The sequence below is a fragment of the Chamaea fasciata genome, unplaced genomic scaffold (assembly GCF_029207755.1).
Source record: "Chamaea fasciata isolate MVZ Bird 193981 ecotype frontalis unplaced genomic scaffold, bChaFas1.0.hap1 SCAF_1, whole genome shotgun sequence".
NCBI lineage: Eukaryota > Metazoa > Chordata > Aves > Passeriformes > Sylviidae > Chamaea > Chamaea fasciata.
The window spans coordinates 133,403,416-133,426,173 of record NW_027094086.1 but is presented as its reverse complement, the minus strand read 5'-3'; the positions used below and the strand labels follow the sequence as shown (position 1 = coordinate 133,426,173).

General features: G+C 36.0%; 1 protein-coding gene and 1 long non-coding RNA gene across 2 annotated transcripts in view; one reads left to right on the top strand and one right to left on the bottom strand.

The window, feature by feature from the left end:
- Positions 1–334: 334 nt before the first annotated feature.
- The window catches only part of LOC136298112 (macrophage mannose receptor 1-like), a 36,024-nt gene continuing 13,600 nt past the window's right edge, over positions 335–22,758 (bottom strand). The window contains exons 12-30 of the mRNA XM_066198591.1: positions 21,787–21,986; positions 21,372–21,499; positions 20,687–20,774; positions 19,971–20,106; positions 17,641–17,679; positions 17,371–17,534; positions 16,249–16,316; positions 15,736–15,836; positions 14,864–15,006; positions 13,636–13,741; positions 12,663–12,859; positions 11,070–11,172; positions 10,177–10,409; positions 8,885–9,050; positions 7,387–7,539; positions 5,832–5,948; positions 5,386–5,553; positions 4,236–4,271; positions 335–3,861 (exon numbers count right to left, since the gene is read on the bottom strand). Coding sequence (XP_066054688.1) covers positions 3,662–3,861; positions 4,236–4,271; positions 5,386–5,553; positions 5,832–5,948; positions 7,387–7,539; positions 8,885–9,050; positions 10,177–10,409; positions 11,070–11,172; positions 12,663–12,859; positions 13,636–13,741; positions 14,864–15,006; positions 15,736–15,836; positions 16,249–16,316; positions 17,371–17,534; positions 17,641–17,679; positions 19,971–20,106; positions 20,687–20,774; positions 21,372–21,499; positions 21,787–21,986 — 2,546 coding nt within the window. The 3' untranslated portion in view covers positions 335–3,661. The remainder of the gene's footprint in view (positions 3,862–4,235; positions 4,272–5,385; positions 5,554–5,831; positions 5,949–7,386; positions 7,540–8,884; positions 9,051–10,176; positions 10,410–11,069; positions 11,173–12,662; positions 12,860–13,635; positions 13,742–14,863; positions 15,007–15,735; positions 15,837–16,248; positions 16,317–17,370; positions 17,535–17,640; positions 17,680–19,970; positions 20,107–20,686; positions 20,775–21,371; positions 21,500–21,786; positions 21,987–22,758) is intronic.
- On the top strand, positions 18,892–21,062 carry LOC136298124 (uncharacterized). The gene is made up of 3 exons (XR_010723269.1): positions 18,892–18,956; positions 19,532–19,616; positions 20,534–21,062. It is a non-coding gene; the product is annotated as an uncharacterized lncRNA (long non-coding RNA).

Sequence of the window (22,758 nt, the reverse complement as noted above, 5' to 3'; positions counted from 1 at the left end):
GCACAAAATTGCATAAGATACCAATTAAGAACTGAATTCTGCAGAACTCATTTACTGTGAGATAATTGTTTCAGGCTTTGTGTCAGAGAGAGTCCAGAGTTCTCATCAGTCTTTAGACCAGATCAAGTAATTGCACCCTAATGTATCCCTCCTTCTGTGCTGACCACAGAGATGACCTTGGGTGAATAGTTTAGCTAGATATTGGCTCCATTTTAGATATCTATATTATGTGAGATGAATTCCATCACCTTCAGGCACTTTGGATAGCAGTATGAAAGAGATTATGTTGTCACTGAAAGTGGTAATAGTTAAAACCGAGGAAAATCAGGCACCATTTATTTATGAAAATGAGAGGAAAAATTCCACATCACACACATTATTATGAAATACATCAGTGCTGAGGTGTCTTCTCCACTCTGAATCTGATTTAAACAGCAGCATTCACAATAGGCATTTTTTTTCTTATTCCAAGCACGGGACTGACAGGACAGTGATTTTAAGTATACAGGACTTTTTGGAAAGAAAAGGAACACGCAAGCAACTTACTTGAGCAGAAACACTGGGATTTGGGATTAAGCATTGAAAGGCATAAGGGCCTTCTTTGTTTTGTGGAATTAACCAAGTGCAACCCAGCTATCTTCTGTATCTGAGCAATGTGTGATGTGTGTGGGAAATGTCTTACTCATATCCACTGTCAGGTCCAAATGACAAATGCAGAGAAGTCAGTGCTCATATGCATTGGTCTCTTCTGCAGTGGCTGTTCAGTTGTTTGAGAGATTGTAGGCTAAATGATGTGTCCTTGCTCTGTCAGTGCTGTCCCATGCTGCAAACAGCAGATAATGATAACAGTGGCTGCCAGGTGTGAGCAGGTCTGGTCAGAGCTATGCTCTCAGCCCCTGTCCTCAGGTGTGAGCACTGCTGCACTGGCTCGCTCTGTACTCACTTATTTTCACTGCTGTTCTCACCACAGTGCTCTCTGTCTTTCTGTCGGAGGCATTTTAGATCAGGCTCTGGTCTCTTAGTACCTTGTGAGGGAATCAGCAACATACTTCATGTCTAGCCTGTGATCCTGTCCAGTTCTTGTTCAGTCATGATGTCCAGCCCAACTATAGAGTAGCTGGACATAAAAATATACATATATCAAAATATTTTCATATGATAACACGTAGAGCTGGCATGCAGACCAGCCTGACTGTTGAGCTCTCCATGCTTCCTGCATGGTGGTGATACCAGCCAGGCTTCTTCTCTGAAGGTCCCAGGCTGTGCTGAATTTGGTCACCAGAATACTTCTGTTATGCACTCCCAATTTTTATGGTTAACTTATGAATACCTTTAAAAAATTAGTTTTTTCTACTGTATGTTTCCTTTTTCTTTTGGGAAAGGTAACTTTAATTCATCAGGTTCACTAAACTGGGCAGAAATACAGCAGGACCCAGCAGCATGTACTGTTTGCAAACATAGACCAGGAAAAGTGCTTGTCTTACTAACTTGTCCAAAGGGCAAGCAGAACTCTGTATTCCCAGATGTCTTTAGTACATACCAGGAAACAATTTTATCTCTAATCACCTCCGTGGGAAGCAGGTGTTGTTTTTCTCATTTTCACAGTTTTGTGCAAAGCTCTCCCAGCTATTTCCTATTTCCTCCTGAAAATTGCAATAACTTTCTTTATTGCAGAGTTTAGTATTACAGGACTTAATATAGTAACTTAAGGAACTGTTATCTGAAGGCTGTTATCTCTGGGCTTTACAAAGTGTTCAAATGACATAAATTGAAAAATACAATTTCATTTTACTTAATTTTAAACTCTATTTTAAATAACCTGTGGATAGGTGTTTTGTGTTTGGGTTTTTTGGGTGGTCTTGTTAGGTTTGTCTTGTTTTTAACCAGGTCTTGCTTAAAAGACCTTATGTCTGTATGACATTTCTTGGTTAAATGAGAAAGGGAAAGCCATACATTCTTCAGATATCTTTGTATTTCTGTGATTGATGAGAGTTCTTTACCAGCTTAGCTAAAGATGTAGAATAATGTGTGGAATAATGTGTATCTATCCAGCAAAGGAATGCTGGGTAAAACTGAACTCTCAGGAGGAAATGTTACCAGAGGTGACCCATGTTTCAAGATAGCCCTTGTTAAAATATCTGAAATAAGGATTCCTAGAGGAAGGGGGTATGTCCATTCTAAGTAACTATCAATAACATTTTCAATGAGATGCCTTTATTGCTTGATGGATATCTAGGAGAAATGTAAATAACAGAGATAATTCAGGTGTGTTCTCAAGCTGCTGAGGCATAGACATAGATGTCCTTGTGCAGAAACCTATTCCAGGTAAGTTACCTCCACCTCCTATCAAAGCCACCAGATGTCTACACAGGTATTTTCTTCCCTTGCAGAGATTTTTAGTGAAACCTCATCTTTTTGTCAGTCAGAGACTATAACCGTGTGGAGTGAGTGAGAAATTCTGAGAAAAGGGCCAAAGAAGGAATCTGCGCCTCAATACATACATTTGGTAAAAGCTCCTGTGCTCTAGTCTTGCTCTTCCATATGCTCCTTCAATGAGGCCTGTTAGTGCCACATGCCCTCTTGTGGCTTGGGGAAAGGTGTTCCCATTCCTAAGGAGGGGTGATGCATAAAGTATGCAGAATGATAAACTGCCCCCCTGAGGCAAACTGTGCTACTGTGTACAATGGAAGAAGAGCTGAGAAGGGTCTAGGCAGCACATTGTCAAACGAAGTCATGACAAAAAAGAAAGAATGTATTTTCAAAAAGTGCATCCGTGATTTTATATCTCTGCACCAAAGATTTACACAATTCACTTTAAGACAGCCATTTATTATAAATGCTTGGATTTAAAAAGGGACAACTCTGCATACTAAAAGAATCATTACTGAAATAATACTCAATGGCAAAGTTATCTCCTGTTCTATCTTTACTATTAATTTGAACTGCAGAAAAATAAAAGTATTTGCAGAATACTAGAATAGTGCAAGGCCGTAGGAAATGGCATAGTTAAAAAAATGAGACTGGAGATAAAATTAAATGAGCCTCTTCAAATTTTTTGCAATTTTCTATTTTTTTTTTTTTTTTGGTAAACAAATAATACTTAATGCATAGATGCAGGTATCATAACAGGTTTTACATGAATGAAAAGATAGTATCATAAACTATGAAGCTGAAGACCCAAAATGAGCAGTGTTTCATAGGTTGAACTCAATGATCTCAAGGGTCTTTTCCAGCCTAGTTAACTCTGTGATTCTGTGATTCCCATCATAATCTAGATACCACTGAAATAACACACAGGGAAAAACAATTTAAAGTAATGATTTCTCCAGTGTGTAAAAAGAGTGAATTTCTACACTAAGCTAAGTAAAGTAATTTTCACATAGTAAATATCTGTCAGACTTTCCCCATAACACCTCTGGAGCCAACTTTGCAGCAATGCCCATTTCTATGAAAAACACATACAGTCCCAAGACTAAACAACTCTGTAACACTTTGGAAGGAATTTTGAAAGATACATGTGTGTATTTATATAAATCCATGAACTGTGTATTTAAGAAGAAGGGAGACTATTATCTGGGTAGGAAAACACAAAGCTGGGGTAAGATATTACTGATTTATAGCCTGGTTTTTGGTAATTGGATGACATGGGCATTTGGTCAGACTACATGTCTGAATGTGTGTCTTTTTCTTGAATATCCACAGTAGCTTCTAATCCACTCATTCTGGCTGAAATATGTCGCAGGTTTTGTCTTTTCCTCATCAAGCAGAAATAAATTATACTTCCAGCTCCAGCCATAAAAAGGGCTAGAGGAATGAGCAGCCAAATCATGCTAGCAGAACGTGCTTTCTCCAAATTCTCTTCTGTAAGGATATACAATGGAATAACCTTTGAGGTTAAAAGATTTCAGAATCTAGTAATAAATAAGACTTCTGTAATGAGAAAGCAAAAAATTCAATGTGCATGTAGATTTTCATTTCAACATGTGCTTTTGTTTTTATACCAAACAAAATATAATTAAATCTGATCAAACCCCAATATTAAAAATATAAACATAAAAGCAAATCAATATTTACTTCAGGATAACCTCTATATCCTATATTGAGATACATAGTAAAAGTTTATGGACTTTTTATTTTAAAACTCTCTCAAAACAAATACTGAGAATCTATGTAGTTATATTCCTGTTTTATTTTAACATGCTCTTGTTGTTCTACTAAAAAGGAAGTGTGCTTACCTGTATTTTCTGTTGACATCTCTTTGTTTTCAGGAGCTTTTAGAAGAAAAAAAAATTACTCTGAGTGCTTAAAAAAAAAAAAAAAAAAAAGAAAAAAGAAAAAAAAGACATTTCAAAGTTCCTAAATCCCAGTGTTTCTGAATTCCCTCTGGATTCCTGTATTCGTGACAGTCACTCTCCCAGAGAGATGGAGCTAAGCATGTGTAAAATTCTCGTAGGATGATTGGGTCTTTTGTCCTAAGAGCGTCTGACTTCCTCAGTCGTGGTACCCAAAACAACATGTAGAGACAGATTTCTGTTATTTCAGAAAGTGTTTTCAAATATTTTTATTGCTGAGAAACTCCCCACAGGATCCTTAGTCATTTTAAGGTGTTTCCTGTAAGGAGGTCTTGAGTGTTAGGAGTGCATCATGACCATTTTACTTGAGTTGAAGAGATTTTTCTATTGCTGTAGCCCCTTCTGTCAGAGACAACCATTCCATATGGATGTGGTTCCTATGGTAATTGCTCTTCCTGAACTTGGCAGGTAATACAAAATTGAACAGAAATATGAAGTTCAACCAAAAAAAAGTCCATGTTTTGATTTTGACTGCTTTGATTTAATCTCAGTTGGTAATCAAACTTATGCATTTTCTTACAAATGATAATTTTTCTATCAGGATACTACCAGTATTTCATTAAACATGATTCTATCATACTGTAGATAAAAAGTGCCACAAGAATGTTTGTCGTAGTATTCCTGTAATCCATCAGATCTGTGGTCAGTAAGGAGAGGAGTCACCAATTCCAGCATTTCTACAAGACAGTTTTTACGGCACTCCTCAGAACAAGATTTTGTTTGAGAATACATTCAGCTGAAATTAGACAAAGTGTTGCTTTTGCGCTTATCTTTGGCCTAAACTCAGGGGTCTGAAGTGTTTATGGTGGCTGCACAAGGCTGATGGCAATTCTAGAGGACGTAGGGGAGATGCAGCCTTCTGACAAGGCAGTCAGAAGCCATGTGGGACTTGCCAGTATTTAGGCAGCCACATCCTGCCATTAGAGTCAGTTGGTTTTGCACACAAACTTAGAGTATTTTACATTTCTGTGTTGTACAATGAAATTGTATTGCTAGACATTATTAACCTTAACATATTAGAAATACTACTTACTTTTAACTTTTTTACAGATATATCCTTTTCTGAAAGAACAGAGGTTGGTGTTCCAGAAGCCAGACAATGCACTTATTTCTCCACAGTCTTTAAGCCTTCTGTTTGACGGTTCTCCCACTTCCCAGTTGACAAAATCCATTGCTGATTTATCTGTCCATACCCACTGTTCTAATATTAAAAATTAAAGTATATGTATAAAATACATGGGTTTAGAAAAATAGAATGAGTTGTAATGGAGAAAACAAAAATTTAGAACATGAATAGCTAGTTAAATGTTTCAATTATAATTTTAAGCATATTTAAGCATACTTTAAAATAAACTTTGTGTAAGTTTTATATATATATATATATATATATATATATACTTTCAAGTGTACAAAGTTGATTTATTTTTAACATAATATGTAATTTCATTTGATAGGGTAACATATAATGAAAGATATTACCTCTGTCATCTTTCTTTAGCCCTACCCAAAAGTTCAGTGATTTTCCATGGAGTATCTTAATGGTTTCTGACAGAAAGTTTGCTTCACTATAGTCTCCTACTGATACCAAATCAGCACCTGAAAAAATATTAAGGAACACATCACAATGGCTTATTTTCTTAGAGCAAATGAACACATAAAAATATGCAAAAATATATAGAAGACACCAACTCTCCTATATTGTTCACTGGACTTTTTGTGGGTATTTTATCACTGTATGGTATTTTTTTGAACATGACTGTGTGTTGTATGGATGCAAATCTGCACAAAGATATGAATTTTCTGAAATTTTCTGGATTTCTTAGTCTAGTTTAGAGAAGAAAAATTGCTCTCCTGCTATACTTTTTGGGCAGATCTGACCAAATCCCAGACTGTGGTGCAAGTTGGCTGAAACAGGTACATATGATGTATCCCCATGCCTGTTGCCACTACAGCTCTGTCCCTCATCAGTGTCTGGGCAGCAGTTTTGGCGGTGCTTGATGATAACAGGTTAGATAGGATGTATCAGCAGATGGAGTTGGCAGTCCAGAAGATGTCCAGAAGTTGATTTATAATTGCCATATGCCCTGGCACTGCAAATACACAAAGCTGTGTTGGGAACACAAGGAAACGACCACCTTCCTTGTCTGGCCAGGGGCTTACAGGCAGGCAAAAGTGTAGGAATTTAGAACATGGAGCAGTGTCCAACTGTAACATTTCATCCTGGTTATTAGTGTAATGTTTACTTCTTGTAGTAATTATGTGATTTATCTTTCTACAAAGCCACTCCAGAAATTCTGTTGTCATACAGCTGTAGACCAAAATGCCTTTACAAAGCTACTTCTTCTGTTTACTCAGGTCAGTGTTTTCAGATCTATGAGGAAATGCCTTCAGAAATTTATAGGACATTTCCTCTTCTTACTCACACTGAAATATATGTTGCATGGCCCCAGTTCTCAGAAATGTGGAGCAAAGTGTCTTTTCCCTTCCCCGATGAAGGTACTGCTCTTCTTTCCATGGGGGCAGCATGGGGCTGTTTCAGAGCAGGAACTGCATGGCTGAGTGTGTTTTACTGGTTCATGAAAGATAAACTGCTCCTCCATCTCATTTGTTTTTCAACCACTGAGATCCACTTAATGAACTGTGCCCTGGAACTAACATGACTATCCTATGACTTTGTGTCTCCCAGATTGCACTGCATGTGGGATCCCTTTTGCTTGGAGAAGGGAAAGTCAATCCTGCAGCCTGTGCCTTAGTGGGTCTGTAAAAGTGTTTATTTCCCTACCTAATTATTTTTTTGCCATAAAACTAGTAGGAATTTAATATTTTAGAGGTATTCGTATTTCCCGATATTTGTGATATGAGATGCTGCTGTCTTTGACAAAGGTTATGTTTATTGTGCAAAACATGCTCAGAAAAACACCTGAAAAAAAATTAAATGTGAAGTTTTAAAGTAATTTGAGATTTGCTTAGCAATATTATCCATTATTTTATGTGTTTAATTATGTCATCAATCTTTCTAAGACTAAACACTCACCTAGTCGGGCACATTCCTCATGAGCTTGAGACCAACTTCTTTTCTTCGAGGCCTCAAAGTAGTAGCAGTAACCAGAGAAAGGTATCCAAGATTTGTGTCCTCTTGATTCAGGGCACTTTCCAGGAAGTTGTGGGGGTTCAGTAGGGGCCATTACTGATAAGACATCAGGTAGATGGAGTCCAGCTATTTTATATAACTTGCTTTTCCTATTATACTAGTATGACAAAACTAAATGACTATGTTAGGTTTGTTATCTTAGAGGAAATGAAGCCTGTTCTAAGAAGAGCTTGAATTTGTTTCTGACTTTCTGCTTGAGACCGCATTTTCCTTCATATTTATTCATCACTGTGATTTGACAGTATCAAAACCTTATAAAACCTTACAGTAGAAACTGTGATTGTGAATGAAAGTGTTGGTATAACTAAGCATAGCTTGTGGGATTTTTTATTAAACTGCATCCTGAATATGTTCCATAGTGACTGATATATTAGGAAGACTTTGGATGGGTAGATAAATGGAGATGGAATGCAAAATTATATATTCTGCCAAATTACCTTTGCTTCCTGTAAGTTTTCTACAGTCTGTTTCTTTCCCTGATAAGGAATACTCAGATCTCAAATGAGATTTCCAGAATCATAAAGTGGAAAGAGATGGTATATATGAATTCTGACGATTTTTGTCAAATTAAAACATCTTAAAATGTAATTTGGCATGTAATTTAAAATTTGCTAAAGATTCAAGATCTTCCATAAAGTTGAAAAATTCGAGAATATAGCTAAATTTTGAAATCATATTTATAATTATTTCCATATAAATTATACAAATTTGTGCTTGGAAGGCTTTCCAAAGGGTTATTTACTTCACCTTTTTCCTCACAGGAGACATGAAGCTGATATATTGTTTCTAACAGATATTAGTCGTGTCTGTAGTGATGGAGATTTGCAGATCTGTCCAAAGTATTTATTAAAGACTTCTCTATTGATAAAATTAGAAGGTTTTCTTTGCTGTATTTAAGTCTGTTGTATCTGAAAAATTAAATTCCTTCCTGTAAGGCTCACTTTTTAATATTTAGTATTTATAATATGGTTTCTCATTGTCTTTAGTTTTTTAGTCTTTAGTCCAACTCCAACCTTTTCTTTAAATTATTGTTACCCAGTCATCTGAAAACCCTACTTGACCAAGAAGCTTTTCAACCTTTGGTACCCTAAACTGGATACAGAATTTCATATAATACCTAATAAAAACAGGTCCTATAGCAAGCGAATTACTTTTCCTAATAAAATAACTGATTTTAAAAAAGTGAATACTCAATCCTTTGGTTCTTCGGCTTTTAGTAATTACTATGAATCAATTAACTTTTGGAAATAAGTCATGTCAATATTTAGAACTATTTAGGCAGTCCTGTCTTCCTGTATACTGGTGTATTAACAAAGTATTTTTGCAGTGGCTTATTGCACTATACAGTCTCTAGTCATGATGCATGTAGGGAGTTACTCACCATCTGAGTTTTTACAGACGGAAAAGAATTTTTCCTCACAAGAAGCTGTCTTCCAGGTGCCATCAGTGTCTAGGTAGACGCATGCTAATGTCTGCTTTGGTTCTCCACTGGCCCACTTGCTGTAAACTAAACTCCACCTGTCCATCCATTGATAATTTCCATTGGTCTGGAAGTAAAGTCTGTATGGTAATTTCGCGTTTGCTTACAGTGACATAGCTACTATACAGGATCCTCAAGAAGTCTCTTACATAACCAGTGTAGAATCATCTGCTTACTAGTGCCCCCTCTTAGCTTGTAAGTGCTGACTAAAATGTACATTGTCTGTCATCCACAAACGTGAACACCTCCAAAAAAATCTAACGTTAATTCAGAGCAGTTTTCCAAGCATTGGGAAATGGAAGGGAAAAAAAGAAAGGGGGCATGAGAGAAGGCATAAAACTAGGAGTCAGATAAGATATCATGTTGGTATGACCACCCTGACATCTGCATGGGGAATGGAGTGTGTGTGGGAGTGTTCTTAAGCAGCTCTGATCACCACTGCTTTTGTAGTTATCGTGACTGTGATTCATCATGAAGAGTGTGGCATGTCAAAACACACCTACCATCCAAATGTTCACCGTCTCCTGTCATACAGCCAATGTAGACATCTCACAAACAGAAAGGATTATTTTTTCAGTATATTCTAGCTTCTAATGGGAGCAATTATGCCAGTTGCGTTTGCAAATTAAAAAAATACAGACATTGGTCAATATGTACCATGTGATATAGCCTCCATATTCCTCTTAGTAATATTTACCCCATTTTCTGGTCACAGCTGTAGTTTGGTATTGCTACCATAAATAAGACCACTGTAGTAAAATGTGTGAGCAAAAACACACACATTAAAATCCTTCCTCCTCAAGTGTCAGATGTGTGACCTCTGATACCTTGTCACTGATCACTGAGGTATATAAACACGTGGCAGGAGGGCAGGATGTATGTTGTGCCTGGAATCACTTTCAAATTAAAATCAACTCAAAATGTGGGAAATTTTACAAATTATATCCAAGATCCTTTACTCCAAACAACACACTACACTGTTGTATACTGGTTTTACGAGGAGCATTTCCTTTTGTGGAAAGAAACCTCTGTAAGTCTTATTTGAAGATTTTCCTTGCAAATGTCTCTTACATTGATGTAACATGCTATTTTCAGCACTACACTGGCAGAAATCCCAATGGGCAGCAAGAGCATAAAGTAAAATCAGGTCCTGTGTCATCCTGACTGCTTGTATGCAATGTATTTGTTCTTACCATGTTGCTGTTAAGACCAATCCACAGAGACTCTCCATGTTCCTTGGCAAGTAGGAACAACAGCGCCTGGCTATATGGGTCTAAAATGCTGGCAAGTTCTGAGGCATTGTTATTGCAGTTTTGGTGTGCTTCTTCCCAATTCATTTTGGAATTGATGACAGAATAGCTAAACCCACTAGATGGGTCAAAAGCAAAGTCCAGTACTGTTGCTGGTGATTTAAAAAGTTTAGGATCTGAAAAAAAAAGGCCCATGAGCAGTTAAATCTGGAGTCACACATTTGTCTTGAGCAATTGAGTAACATCTTTGTTATTTACAAACCTAATATAAAATTACTAATGGAATGGAACATCTTCTTAGCTGTTTATAATCAAATATAAAATATATTTGTTTATAATCAAATATAAGTTCTGATAAAAGAAATGTATTCTCAACTTCTGACAATTTTGAATCAGTAAATGCACAGTGTTTAAAATTGCAGAGGTAAATTTACCCCATCATTCAAAAGTAACACACCAGTCCTGCCTGTTTTTAAATACTTTTTGCATCTTAATGACTATCAGGTTTATATGGATAAGTGTTGAACTTACCAGTTTTGATACCCTATAGATCATTGTGAACATATGTAATTAAAATGGTTTTGGGCTTCATCTATTAAATTACACTTTTAAAAATAAAATTATTTTCGTTTCCTATATTCTGCTGTGTTTTCTCAAAAACATTGCTAAGTAACATTGGGAGGCAGGATGGTCCCTTAGGTTTTACTGATCCTTTACCTAAAAACTAAAACAAAAAGAAACAAAACAAAAACTAAACTGAAATAAAGTATGTTAAACAAGAAAATTTGTTCTAATCCTTATGTTACCATTTTCAAGATTAACAATACAGAGCTCACCACTATCCTTCTGGCATATATACCCTCTATAGTTATGACACCCCTCATTGTTCCATTTTCCTGTGTCATCAGCAGGACCTCTCTTCAGAGAAACACAATCAAACTGTTGGAAGTAAGTAAAAGAATATACATGCATATTAGAAGTTAAAAAACAGAGTACTATCACTGAGTAGTTTCAGGTTAGGGTTTTTTAAGTTCTGGTGTTGTAGGGTGTGGTACAACTCTAGAAATACTTTTCATTCATCCTTCTCTGTCCTTTTTGACTTCCCTTGTGGTGGCCAGCTCCCCTGTTGTTCACTCTTCAGCTCAGCCTGTTTATTCTTTTAGTTATTTTCCAGGGGAAATATTTGAAAGATGTTTTTACCTTCAAGAACTTTCTTCCACACTATCTATCCAGCTAATGAGTGACTATCAGTACAGTTTTGAATAAGAATGAAATGGAGGTCGTGCTTTTTATTTCACTTGCAAAGACAGCTATAAATAGTGCTGATTCTTGACAAAATCACCTAGATTACAGTCCTTGGCAGAGCTCTCATCAGCTCTAGGTCTTTGAATTTCTTTCAGCTACACAAAAACAGCTTAAGAAGCTGAAATGTCAAGTTTATTAAAAGCTGCAATCTCCTCTGCTAAGCTACCATGGGGTAAATGTTGAGTCTTTGGGCCTTTGAAAAGGATCCTTTAAAGGAGAGAACTGTTAGTGTCTTGAAGGTGAAGGAGAAAAGTAGGTTGTACCTTTGCATGGGGTTTTTTTGGTTTTTCTGCTTGGTATTTCCTAGTGTTATTAGAACTGCAGTGGAGCTATGGATTGTGCAGTGTCATTTATGTCTTCATGCATGCCTTGACCAATGGCTACATGGGCAAGAGCAACATGAATTGGCTCAGGTATGGATTAAGGTGGTTGTCCAAATCCCTGGATTTGGATAATGGATGGATACAAAAATGAGCGGAATAGCATATTGTGAAGGGCAAGTTTGGAAAGCAAGATATAGAAATAAATAGAAGATGTGCACGTGTCAAATCAGTCTGTATTGGTATGATTATGTAGAATGCTATTTTATTTAGAGCGTTATGAGGTTTAATTTAAGTGCTAGCAGTAGAGAGGGTTTGATGGGGTTAGAAAGTAGCTGACATCTATAGGCCCTTAGTAATTCATTTACAATTTTAAAAAGGGGAGATGTTAAAATGCTGAATACTTTCCTCTTGCATCCTCTTTCCTTCATTGACATGAAAATAATTGTGTGTTAACTTCAAAAATTCTAATGTTGCATTTATATTCTCTGAGAAATTAACAATTTACTATGAAAAAGAAAGCTTTATTCAATATATCCAATCTTTATTCATTCTGTCCATTGCTGCAATTTCGCCAAATACTTTGACAAAATTACAGCAATGCCATTTTATGCTCTGAGACAGCTAGAATACTCAAACCTTGAAAGGTGTTACATCTACTCCCTGTGTAAAAATGGATGATCAACCAAAGGAGAAGGATGGGGCAATGTCTGTAGTGAAGTGAGTTGCTTACTGGGAGTGGTATTGCCTGGCATTACCAATCGTCAGATTTAGACTTGATGGTAAACGTTAGGTAATACTTACCTGTGCCCGATTTTGGCCATCTTCTGGATGCAGACTGTCATACAAAATAGGTTCTACAAGTTTTGGGGAATCTTTAGCCCAGTTTGTATATGAAACAGCACTTCCATCAGACCAAACGAAGTTGAGTTCACTGAGCAGATCATTCAACCCAATCCAAACATCATTTGAAACATCCTTCAAATGGTAAGTGAGAAAAGCTAGGAAAACAAGCCCACAGAGGAGAAAATTAACATGTCATCTGATCAGTCAAAACATCAACTCATAAACAAATACTTAACTATTTTGTTGATTAAAGTCTTGTAAAAATATTTTAATTACATTTGATCAGAAATTTACCTGAGCTCATTACTTCAGGGTTATGCCAAGCCCTTGCCCATGAAAAGTCTCGAGTCAAAGTATTTGGGAACATTGAAGCAAGATTGGAAAGAGGAGATAAAAAATTTTAAAAAGCTTGTCTGACCACCATGATATCTAATTATTTCTCTAATTTCAGCAGTCAGGACAAGCCACTTGACTGATGGAAGTATGTGACTATGTACAGCTGCAAATGGAATCCAGGGAACACAGGCAAGGTGAAAATATGTCTTTCTCTGACATTCTCTGAAATTAAGTTGCAGAATTTTGGCAGAGGTATAGAAGCATATCTATTTCTGGCAAAAATCCATATCTGATTTTTCTTCTCTGTGCCTAAAATACAAATCCCAGATATGGATTTTTAATTTTATCCTAAATCATGCCTATAAATAATGTAAGACACTTTGCATGAAATGTAAGGAAGCAATCCTAAGCAGCAGTAGCATGCCCCAAACAGATTGTTCAGTTCTAAAAACATTTCATGCTATGGCCATATGACCAGGGTTGAGTATAGAAATTATAAAAAGCATGTATTTACATACTGACACTTGCTTCTTTGCAGGAAATCTCCACTGTGTACAGAGTAAAGGCTATTACCTAAGGGGCTGTTGCACTATACCTTGAACTTGTTCGTTAGGTATGCTTGCCAAGTCTCCTCCAAGGCTCCTGCAAACTCTCATTCCAGTATTCCAGTAATCATAGCCAGTGCCAAAAAATTTGTAACACTATGGGAAAAAAAGTATAGACTGTTAGAGTTACAAGACAAAGAATTTAGGTATGATTTACACTAGTTTAAGTAAAAATCAGCCTAACTCAGACCCCCCAAATATTTTTCAAAGTTAACTTGGATGTGGAGTCAAGTCAAAACCATTTACAAGTTTTAAATTTTCTCTCTGTCTTTCTGCAAGGGACTTAGAAAGTCACAACAAAACTCAAATTGCTATTTACAAACCACGGTAAGAGTCTGATGAGAATCTAATGTTTTAACTAACTCAGAGATTTTGAGAAGCCATACACCACCACAAGTAAAAGACAAAGTGCTAACTCTGTAGGAGAAGCCCAGCCCAGGTGTGGATTTGCTGGAACTTTCGGAAAAACCTTTTTACCTAGAGTCTGTGGTCAGAGTACTCTCGTGTGTATTCAGCCTTCTTCACTGTACAGCTCTTTTATTAATGGAAGCATACGACTCATTGCTTAAAAAGTGTGTAGCCATCACATTACCAATACATATTCGTCCTCAAAGGTTCTGATAATTATGAGTATGCCTCATGTGCCCTCTCCATGTTTGCAGCTCACTCTCTGCTCTGTGTCTTGCCAGTAGCACAGCCTGGCATGAGAATTATCTTGCAAGGTTTGTGGAAAATAATAACTTTGATGACTGTAACGTGGCATAAACTCACCTGGTGTGATATCCGTGGGTGCCTTCATAACAATACCGTATATATTAGGAAATAGAACCCTCACTTATTAAGCACATAAAGTTCGTCCCTTTCGGGAAGAGGCAAGCATTACATTGAAGCCTCTTTGGAAAAACTTTGTCTTATTTTTGATTGGTTCCATCTCAAATGACTGATTTTGTGCTATGCCCAGTGCTTTCAGATTGATTCAGTTCTTCAATTTTTTAAAATGTATATACAATGTAGCAGTTTTCCCAATGTGCCTCAGGTGACAGCTTCTCAAGAAAACAATTAAATATCTGTAAAACCACCATTTTGTGATAATTAGCCAACGGGTTAGTTTTTTAATGCAACTGACAAAAACATGTCTGAGAGATAAAAGGCCACTTATATTTCTTTAAGTACTTTCCCAAGCAGTAATATCATTGTGCTTCGACAAATGTATCATACCTTATTTTTAAATAAAATCCAATCTGAAGGACATCCTCCAGGAGCTGAAGGTACTGCTGAAGGGAGGGTTGCATTTATAAAACTTCTGTGCCTCTCACAGATATAGCCATTGGAAAAGCCACAGCTGACATCATTCCACAAGCCTGAAATCATTTGAAGTTTAGGAACTATGACACTGAATAAGATTGAAATTTGTAGGAAACTGAACTGGTTTCAGTGCTTTTAAGTTCAGAAGCAATCTGCCTGGGAATGTGGGATAACCTGCACTAGCTCTACTCTACCTCCCATTGTGTCACTGTATACAGGGGCACTTTGGTCCTGCTGTGTCTGGGGGATGAGATGGCCTCTCAGTGGAACCCTCCCAAACAGCTTTGTTGCACTGATAGATGCAAGTGTGAAGTAATGCTTCCTCAGTGAAAGCACTGTAGAATGTGAAACTCTGTATATGTTCTATTCCTTTGCTAACTATTCTCTTATATTAAAAAATTATCTAATTATTAAAAATAAATTATAAAACTATTATTGTAAATTGAAATACTCTATTATTAAGAAATACTTTCAAATAACTATTGTCTAGTTATAATTTTTTTTTTTAAATTGCTGTTGATTTAACGGGAACATTTTCTTTGTGCAGCTGAAACATCAGTGATCTAATTGCCACTGCCTTCCCCATTAAAATCAATATCTTACACGCCACTTTTATGGAGAATGTTTTCCTGAAGAAACCTCAGATATAACAACTATTCTTTATAATGGATATTTCTCAAAATTTCTGGTAAAAAGTGGGTGAAAATTGGCAAAAGGTTTTTAAACAAACATTGGAAGAGCAGCAGCCATAAAATTACTTTAAAAACCATAGTTGTGTAACTTACCATCTTTTTTATTTAAAACCACACAATTTTCTTGAATTCCTGCAAAATTGGGCTCACCCGGTGCCCAAGCTGTATAGTGCACTGGGCTTCCACTCATCCAACTGAAAAATAGTAGTGGTTACTGAGACAATGTCCATGAAACAGTTGAGAAAATCCTTTCTTAACATATTAAAAATATTTTTTAAAAATTACAGCTGAGTCTGTCTGTAAATTGAGTTTCCATTAGGATTAAAAACCTTAGATAATGAAATCCCTGCACAGCAAGTCAAAGACAAAAATACCTTTATTTTCAACAGATACTATCGATATATTCATAGCATAAAAAAAAATGAATTTAGATCTGTGTTTGTACAATGTAGTTTAACCAAGAGAGAGCACACATTTCAGCATGCATTATCACTCTCTGAATCTGCATTTAACTCTCCTTTGCTGTGGTTCCTCCAGAAGGAACTCTGGCAGCACCATGCTCCTACAACTGCTCTTTATGGATCTTGATGTAGTTTATTTACCTACCTGAACTGTCGATCATTATTCTGGATTAATCCTATCAGATATGAGTTCAGTTTGCCTTTTTTTAAGATCTAAACACAAAAATATATTTTTAATTAGTGTTTTCTAATATTTATTAGTCATCTAATACAAAAAAAAGTGTAAATTTTGTGTTGTGGAAGCAAAGAAATTAATGCATATTCTTTAAATGATTGTGTACAGTCACCTGAGATACCAAACAACTTATCATTTTGCTTTATTATTTTTATTGATACAATCATATTTTTGGCTGAATTACTGGTATGATCAAAGCTTTCAAAGTTCTGTTCTCAAATTAAAAAGCAAAAGTCAATGAAGACTTGAGAAAAACATTTAGTATAAAATTTTTTATACTTTCCTGGTTTTAAGCAGCTATGTAGTTCTTGTGTCTCAACCTGTCTGAGCTCTCCTTCTGTCGTGCCTTTCTCACACAATAAAAGCAAACATCTAATAGTGTGACTCAGAAAGGTGTTTGTGTAGCTACATTGGTGTTAGCAAACAAAACAGGATTATGACAGAGGTTTGAGGTACCATCCATGCTATTAAGTTATCAACATTCCCCTGCTGTGCTTCAGTCATGTTGCAGGAAAATGAATCCATGAAGGATTGTTGGAGTGATAGTCTAACCTGGACCAGTCTAAGCCTTTCTTTGAAAAGCTGTTTTGGAGAACAACATGACCATGAGATAGGACCATCAAAGCTACACTGGCAGTTGCCTCACATCTATGTGCAACACGGTATTCTAGTAGATGGTATTCAGATATGAGACAACCACTCCATCAGAAGAAGTCCACCTACTCTGCCTGTTCATTCAAATACGAAAATGTATTTGCTCAGAAATCCATTCAGACTAGAATAGACAAGAATATATCCATCCTAGTAAAGAGTAAATTCTTTTACATTTTTTTTCCTAAACTGAAGATTCATTTAGTAGAATAAATATTTTTAATGGAATATTTAAACCAAATCCTAATAAAATTTTAGTAGTAGTAATATTTGGTAAAAGTGGTAATATGCAGCAAGCACATTCTTCTGTACTTCACAAACGGAGGATATGTACAAAGGGTATATAAGCCATGTAGTGTATAACATAAAATTTCCCCTTACATATTTCCACAAAAATTTTCTTTCAATATTATTTCCAATAGTTGCAAGATTTCCATGATTGTTTTTGCAGAATGTTCTGGCTTTCTCCATAGAGGCCTTTTCTGGGCTGAAAAAATATTGTTTGTCTCCTTTTACAATCCAGCCATCTTCTGTGACTTCATATGCTGCAACACAGAAGAGAAATCCCTGCATTTTTCTCAGTTCTTACACCAAGGTGGTGGTGTTACATTGCACCACCCATTAGGTAAGTGAAAAAAACCAGAAGCTTACTGGTAGAAGGGCCCAAAGGTTCTGGTTTCAAGGATGTCCCTGTAATGAAACAGGATTAAAAAAAAGATGATGTAAAATATTTTCCAAACATTGAATCAGTATAAGTGTTCAATTAGTGGAAATTATTTTAATGTCTATTAACTTTTCACGTTTTACATATTCAATGCAGAATATAATCATATAATATCACTGGTGCAAAGTTAAAAATGGATGTTTGGGGACTAAAAGATGCTTAACAGGCCTACATCTCTGTCTTGGTAGAGTTTTGATAAATACATCTTAAACATCTTGAATATTGCCTAAATTGGATGACTGAAGTTAGTCTGAATGAACACTTGTTTCTGAAAGAACACTAAACAGAGAAAATTCTCCAATGTTGGTAGACATTGAACAATCCTTTATGCCCATTGTCTTGTATTTGACCAAAAAATTCTAATACTAAACAAAGTTTTGCTTTTTAACGTATATTTATATTTATAATTTATATTTAACATTTTATCTCAAATACTAAACAAACTTTTGGAGTTTTACATATATTTATATTTATAACTTATAATTTTTATTTATAATTTATATTTAAGATTTAGTTAGTATTTATTTGTTTGTGAAACTTTTTTTTCTGTGTAGCTGCATTGAGAAGAATTACATTACTACTTTTTTAAAAATAATTTCAACAAAAAATTTCCACATCACATGGAGTGTGATATTGGAGAAATGTTTCTCTAAACATGCAAGGCCAAGAGCTATATAAATGTAAAACAAATTTTACCTTTATAATCTCAATGCCATCTGAATGGTGCTTTGAGAAACCTCATCAAAGGTTGGGGGTTGGAAATAGGGGATCTTTAAGGTCCTTTCCAACTCAAACCATTCTGTGATTCTATGATTTTTTTCCCCACAGGATTTTATTGCAATGTTTGTGTTGCTGTAAGTGTAATTACATTTTATTAAGTATATGAACACATGCTTGGGTTAAAAAAAGAAATATGTCAGCTTTTAAAAATAATCTATTGTATTGGTTACAAGCTTGAAAAGAAAATGGTTACAAGATTTAAAAGAAAAAAACCCTAATATATCTGCTCTGGAAGTATGAAGTATTCTATCTATTTCAGCATCTTTCAGCATGCCATTATGCACTGCTGTCTAATTATGGCAATTTCTTCAGGCTTTAATTTCTGCCATTCATATCCTACTACTAATTAACAGTAAACAGCAACTATTGACACTTTTGCTAATGATTTTTAGCTGTGGTGATTGTGCAGGTGAGAACTCAAAGGAACTTACCAGGAAAAATATCTTCACAACATCTCTCTGAGGTAGAGGTCTATGACTATTACTTTATGAGACACTGAGATTATGCGCCTTGGTTAGAAAATTGTTTTGAATAATTCATCAGCACAGAATTTATTTTTTTAGAAAAGTAGCAATTGAAACTAGTATGAAGGAGCCAGAGAGCCACCAAAGGAACATTGCTGTTATTGTGGAAAGTAAAATACGTAGCCCAACGCATAGCTATGACTGATTCCTTTCTAATTTCAGTGAATATTTTTCCCAACAGTAGGTGAGAAAAAAAAAAACGAGAAAAAAAAACCCCAACAAAACAGACGAGTAGAGATTTTTCTACTATTATGAAAGGAAGATGTGAACCTGTCTTAAAATATAAAGTATTTTGAAGCTTTCATTACCGTCTTTTTTGTTACAGCAGGCCTGTTATTATAGGCTTGTCTTCACATGTCATCTTGTACAAAGACTGATTCTATAATGCTGGTGTTGTTTAATTTAGAGTGGGTGACAACTGTGTTGTTGTGTACCAACATCTAAGCAGGGGACTGAAGTTTCACTTCACAAAGGATAAGGAAGTTTAAAGTTGTTGTTTTTTTTTTTTTTTAAGGAATTGTAGTCCTCTCTTCCTCCCTCGGTCAGAACTTCTGTTTTGACAAAAATCTGCTTTTGTGCAGAGCAGTGAATATTGCAAGGTAAGCTCTTGAGATGGCTTTCATCATATTTTCTATTATTACACAATTATATACTATTATATATAAGAATTATATATTATTATTCAATTATATACACAATAAAGAAGTGTACCTTTAGTAAAGCTTATGATGGAATATACTCTTTATAATGAAATAAAGAATTTTGTAGTTAAGAGATGAAATCTTGTATTCCAAAGGTGTTTATATGTCTTGACCTACTTTTCTGTGTGCAAAATTCCTGTGAAATCAACAAAACTATCTACCAGTATGTAACTTGTAGAGCTTCCTGTTATGATAGAATAGATTCAGCTTGAATTGCTTCCTAAGGTGAGTTTAGAGTAAAAAGTAACCTACCTTTCTTTATTCCACAAATCCAGTTGTGACTGTATTCACATTGCTCCTTAATCCATGATGGGGTAGGGTTTTCTCTGATTGCTCCACAATCTTGAAATGTAGTATCATAAAAATAGTTTTTTGCTTTATAATTCAGCTACAGAGAAAACACACCTGTTGTTTTTATTTTTGTCTATAGGGGAAAAAGCTGTTCTCTTTAAGGAATGAGAAGTAGAGCAAAAGTTTCAACCACTCCTTTTCCCCCTGCTCTAGCTGTGAAGCCAATGTGAGCTATTAAAGCAATTACACACACACTGCAAGAGGAAAGAAAGGCTCTGAGTTTATGCAGCATCTAACAGACAGTAGTGGTCCCACAAAAGCTGGAATCAAATGAGATTATAAATAAAAAACAGGGAAAAGGAACATGGCAGTTTATGACCAGAGACTAACAAAAACCGGGTGACACCTTTCTCATGTATTTTTGCCTTGGATAATCATTTCTGTAGCTGAAAGTAGTCCTTCGTCTTATCACTTTTGTGATGGTATAACCTCAGGGTTTATTGGCCTCTTTTGTTTTATTCCAGTCCAGTATGAAGAATAATGATTCAGAGTTAGCCAGTTGCAAAACAGGCATTTTTGGAAATTCTTATACAGCTTTCACACACAACAGTCATGGAAACTTCTCCAACAGAAGAAAATGTCAGAACAGAAGGAAACTGGTGTGGTGAAACACTCACCGGAGAGCCATCACTCCAGGAAAGCCCACCATCAGGATCCAGACACTGCAAACCTATCCAGAAAGGCTGAAATGATGGGGATTTCTTTCTAGAGTGTGAAAAAAATGTATAGTGGAAGAAGTTATATGTTGTTAGCTCTGCTCAGTATTAGAAGTTACGTGGGACAATAACCCTGACACTTATTGAACACTTCAAATGCAGGAACTTTAAAAATAAAAAGTAGTGTTGGTCAGCAAACTCCCATTGACAAATACATGGTTCACACCTTAAAAATTCCTACTTTGCGAATGATTGTATTGAAAACACAGCATGTTGTTTTCCTACACTGATGTTGTGATTTAGTGTTTTTTCTCAGAAATAAAATGTTCAGGTATACTGGAAGAAAAAATTTGGTTTCAAAATGATTCACTGAACAAACTTAGAATAGGGTCTGTGGAGAAGCATTCAGTAAGTTTTGTTGTTGGGTTGGTTTTTATCTGAATTTAAAATGTTTGCAGGTTATGACATATTTTAGGAACTCCAAAAATTTCTTTGGAAACATTACTCATATGAGACTTTTTCTCAGTTATTTTTCTTATTGTTATGGTGAAAACCGGAAGCAAAACAAAAATATTGTTTTTTATTACTGCATCATGTGTTGTTACACCAAAATATCAGTTATTAGACAGTTTTCTTGCTTACTTACTTTATTAAATTTTCTATCACCGTTTCCTCTTCTTCATTTCTAATAGCAGCCAGGTCTCCTCCCATTTCTCTGCAGAAATCTCGGGCTTCAAACCATGATTTCTTTTGGTTGTCTTCTCTCACAAAAGCCTGGAGATGCAGATAGAACACTGTGCTTTCAGTGTGCTAAACATAAATCTGCTGGCCGCCTTTCATAAGAAAAATAAGTAAACCTTCCGTTACAATTATCCATTATAATATGGATTCAAAAGTAATTGGATAACCTTACTTATCACTGACAGAGTGAAAACTGCAGTGATATTTGAATCGTTATGTAAAAGCTTGCTACATTGTGCCATTCTGTGATGTTTAGATTACCGATGTGTTTGGTGCTGTCCAGTTTCCCAGGCAGGATTATGGCAAAAAGTAATACTTACTCTGAAGCATGAATTAGTGCTATTGCTTGTATCCCAACCCAAGGGACATTTGGAATCAGAAATGGTTTCAGAAGCAACAGGAATGGTGACATTTTCAGCTAATTTTTTGCAGAGAAATTTTGCCTTTACTTCACAGTTCTGAACATCCCATAGTCCAGCTGCATTTCCAGTCCTAAGGGCAACACAACCAGCTTTCTTCCCTTTGTGAGATAAAAAAGAAAGTTGAAACATGTTTTAAAGAGGCTCTTTTGACATTTTTATTGCTCAGGAAATTAATGTACAAAAGACTATTTGAAATATTAGGTGTAGTGTCCCCTCAGAGGAGGGGCTTTGTGAAAAGAGGAAACCAGCAAGTTCTTCATCATCGTCCCTTCCCTTTGGGTACATGAACAGTTCCTTTTATGCCTCTTTCCTCTGCCACTCGTGGCAAGGCTTTGGCAGCCCATCACCAAGGCTGGAAGGGATTTCATCCTTTCTGCTCAGTTTGATTTTGCTCTTGAATCAAAGAGGAGTCAGAAAATAAATATTTTCATGGCATCATAAAAAATTATGGAATAATTTAGGTTAGAAAATACTGTAAGATTGCAGAGTCCAACCATTAACACGGCATCACTAGGCCCACTACTAAACCATGAGTGCCACATCTACACATCTTCACATCTTGTAAATACCTGCAGGGGTGGTGTACTCAACCACTTTCCTGGATAGCCCATTCCAAGGCCTGACCATCCCTTTCTGTGAAGAAACCTTTCCTGGTATCCAATCTAAGGCTCTCCTGATGTACCTTGAGGCCATTTCCTCTTCCCCTATTACTTGTTACTTGGGAGAAGTGGCTGATCTCCACCTCATTACAACCTCCTTTCAGGCAGTTGTAGAGAGTGATAAAGTTTCCTCTGAGCCTCTTTTCCTTCAGGCTAAACAACCCCATCTCCCTCAGCCACTCCTCATTAGACTCATGTTCCAGACCTTTCA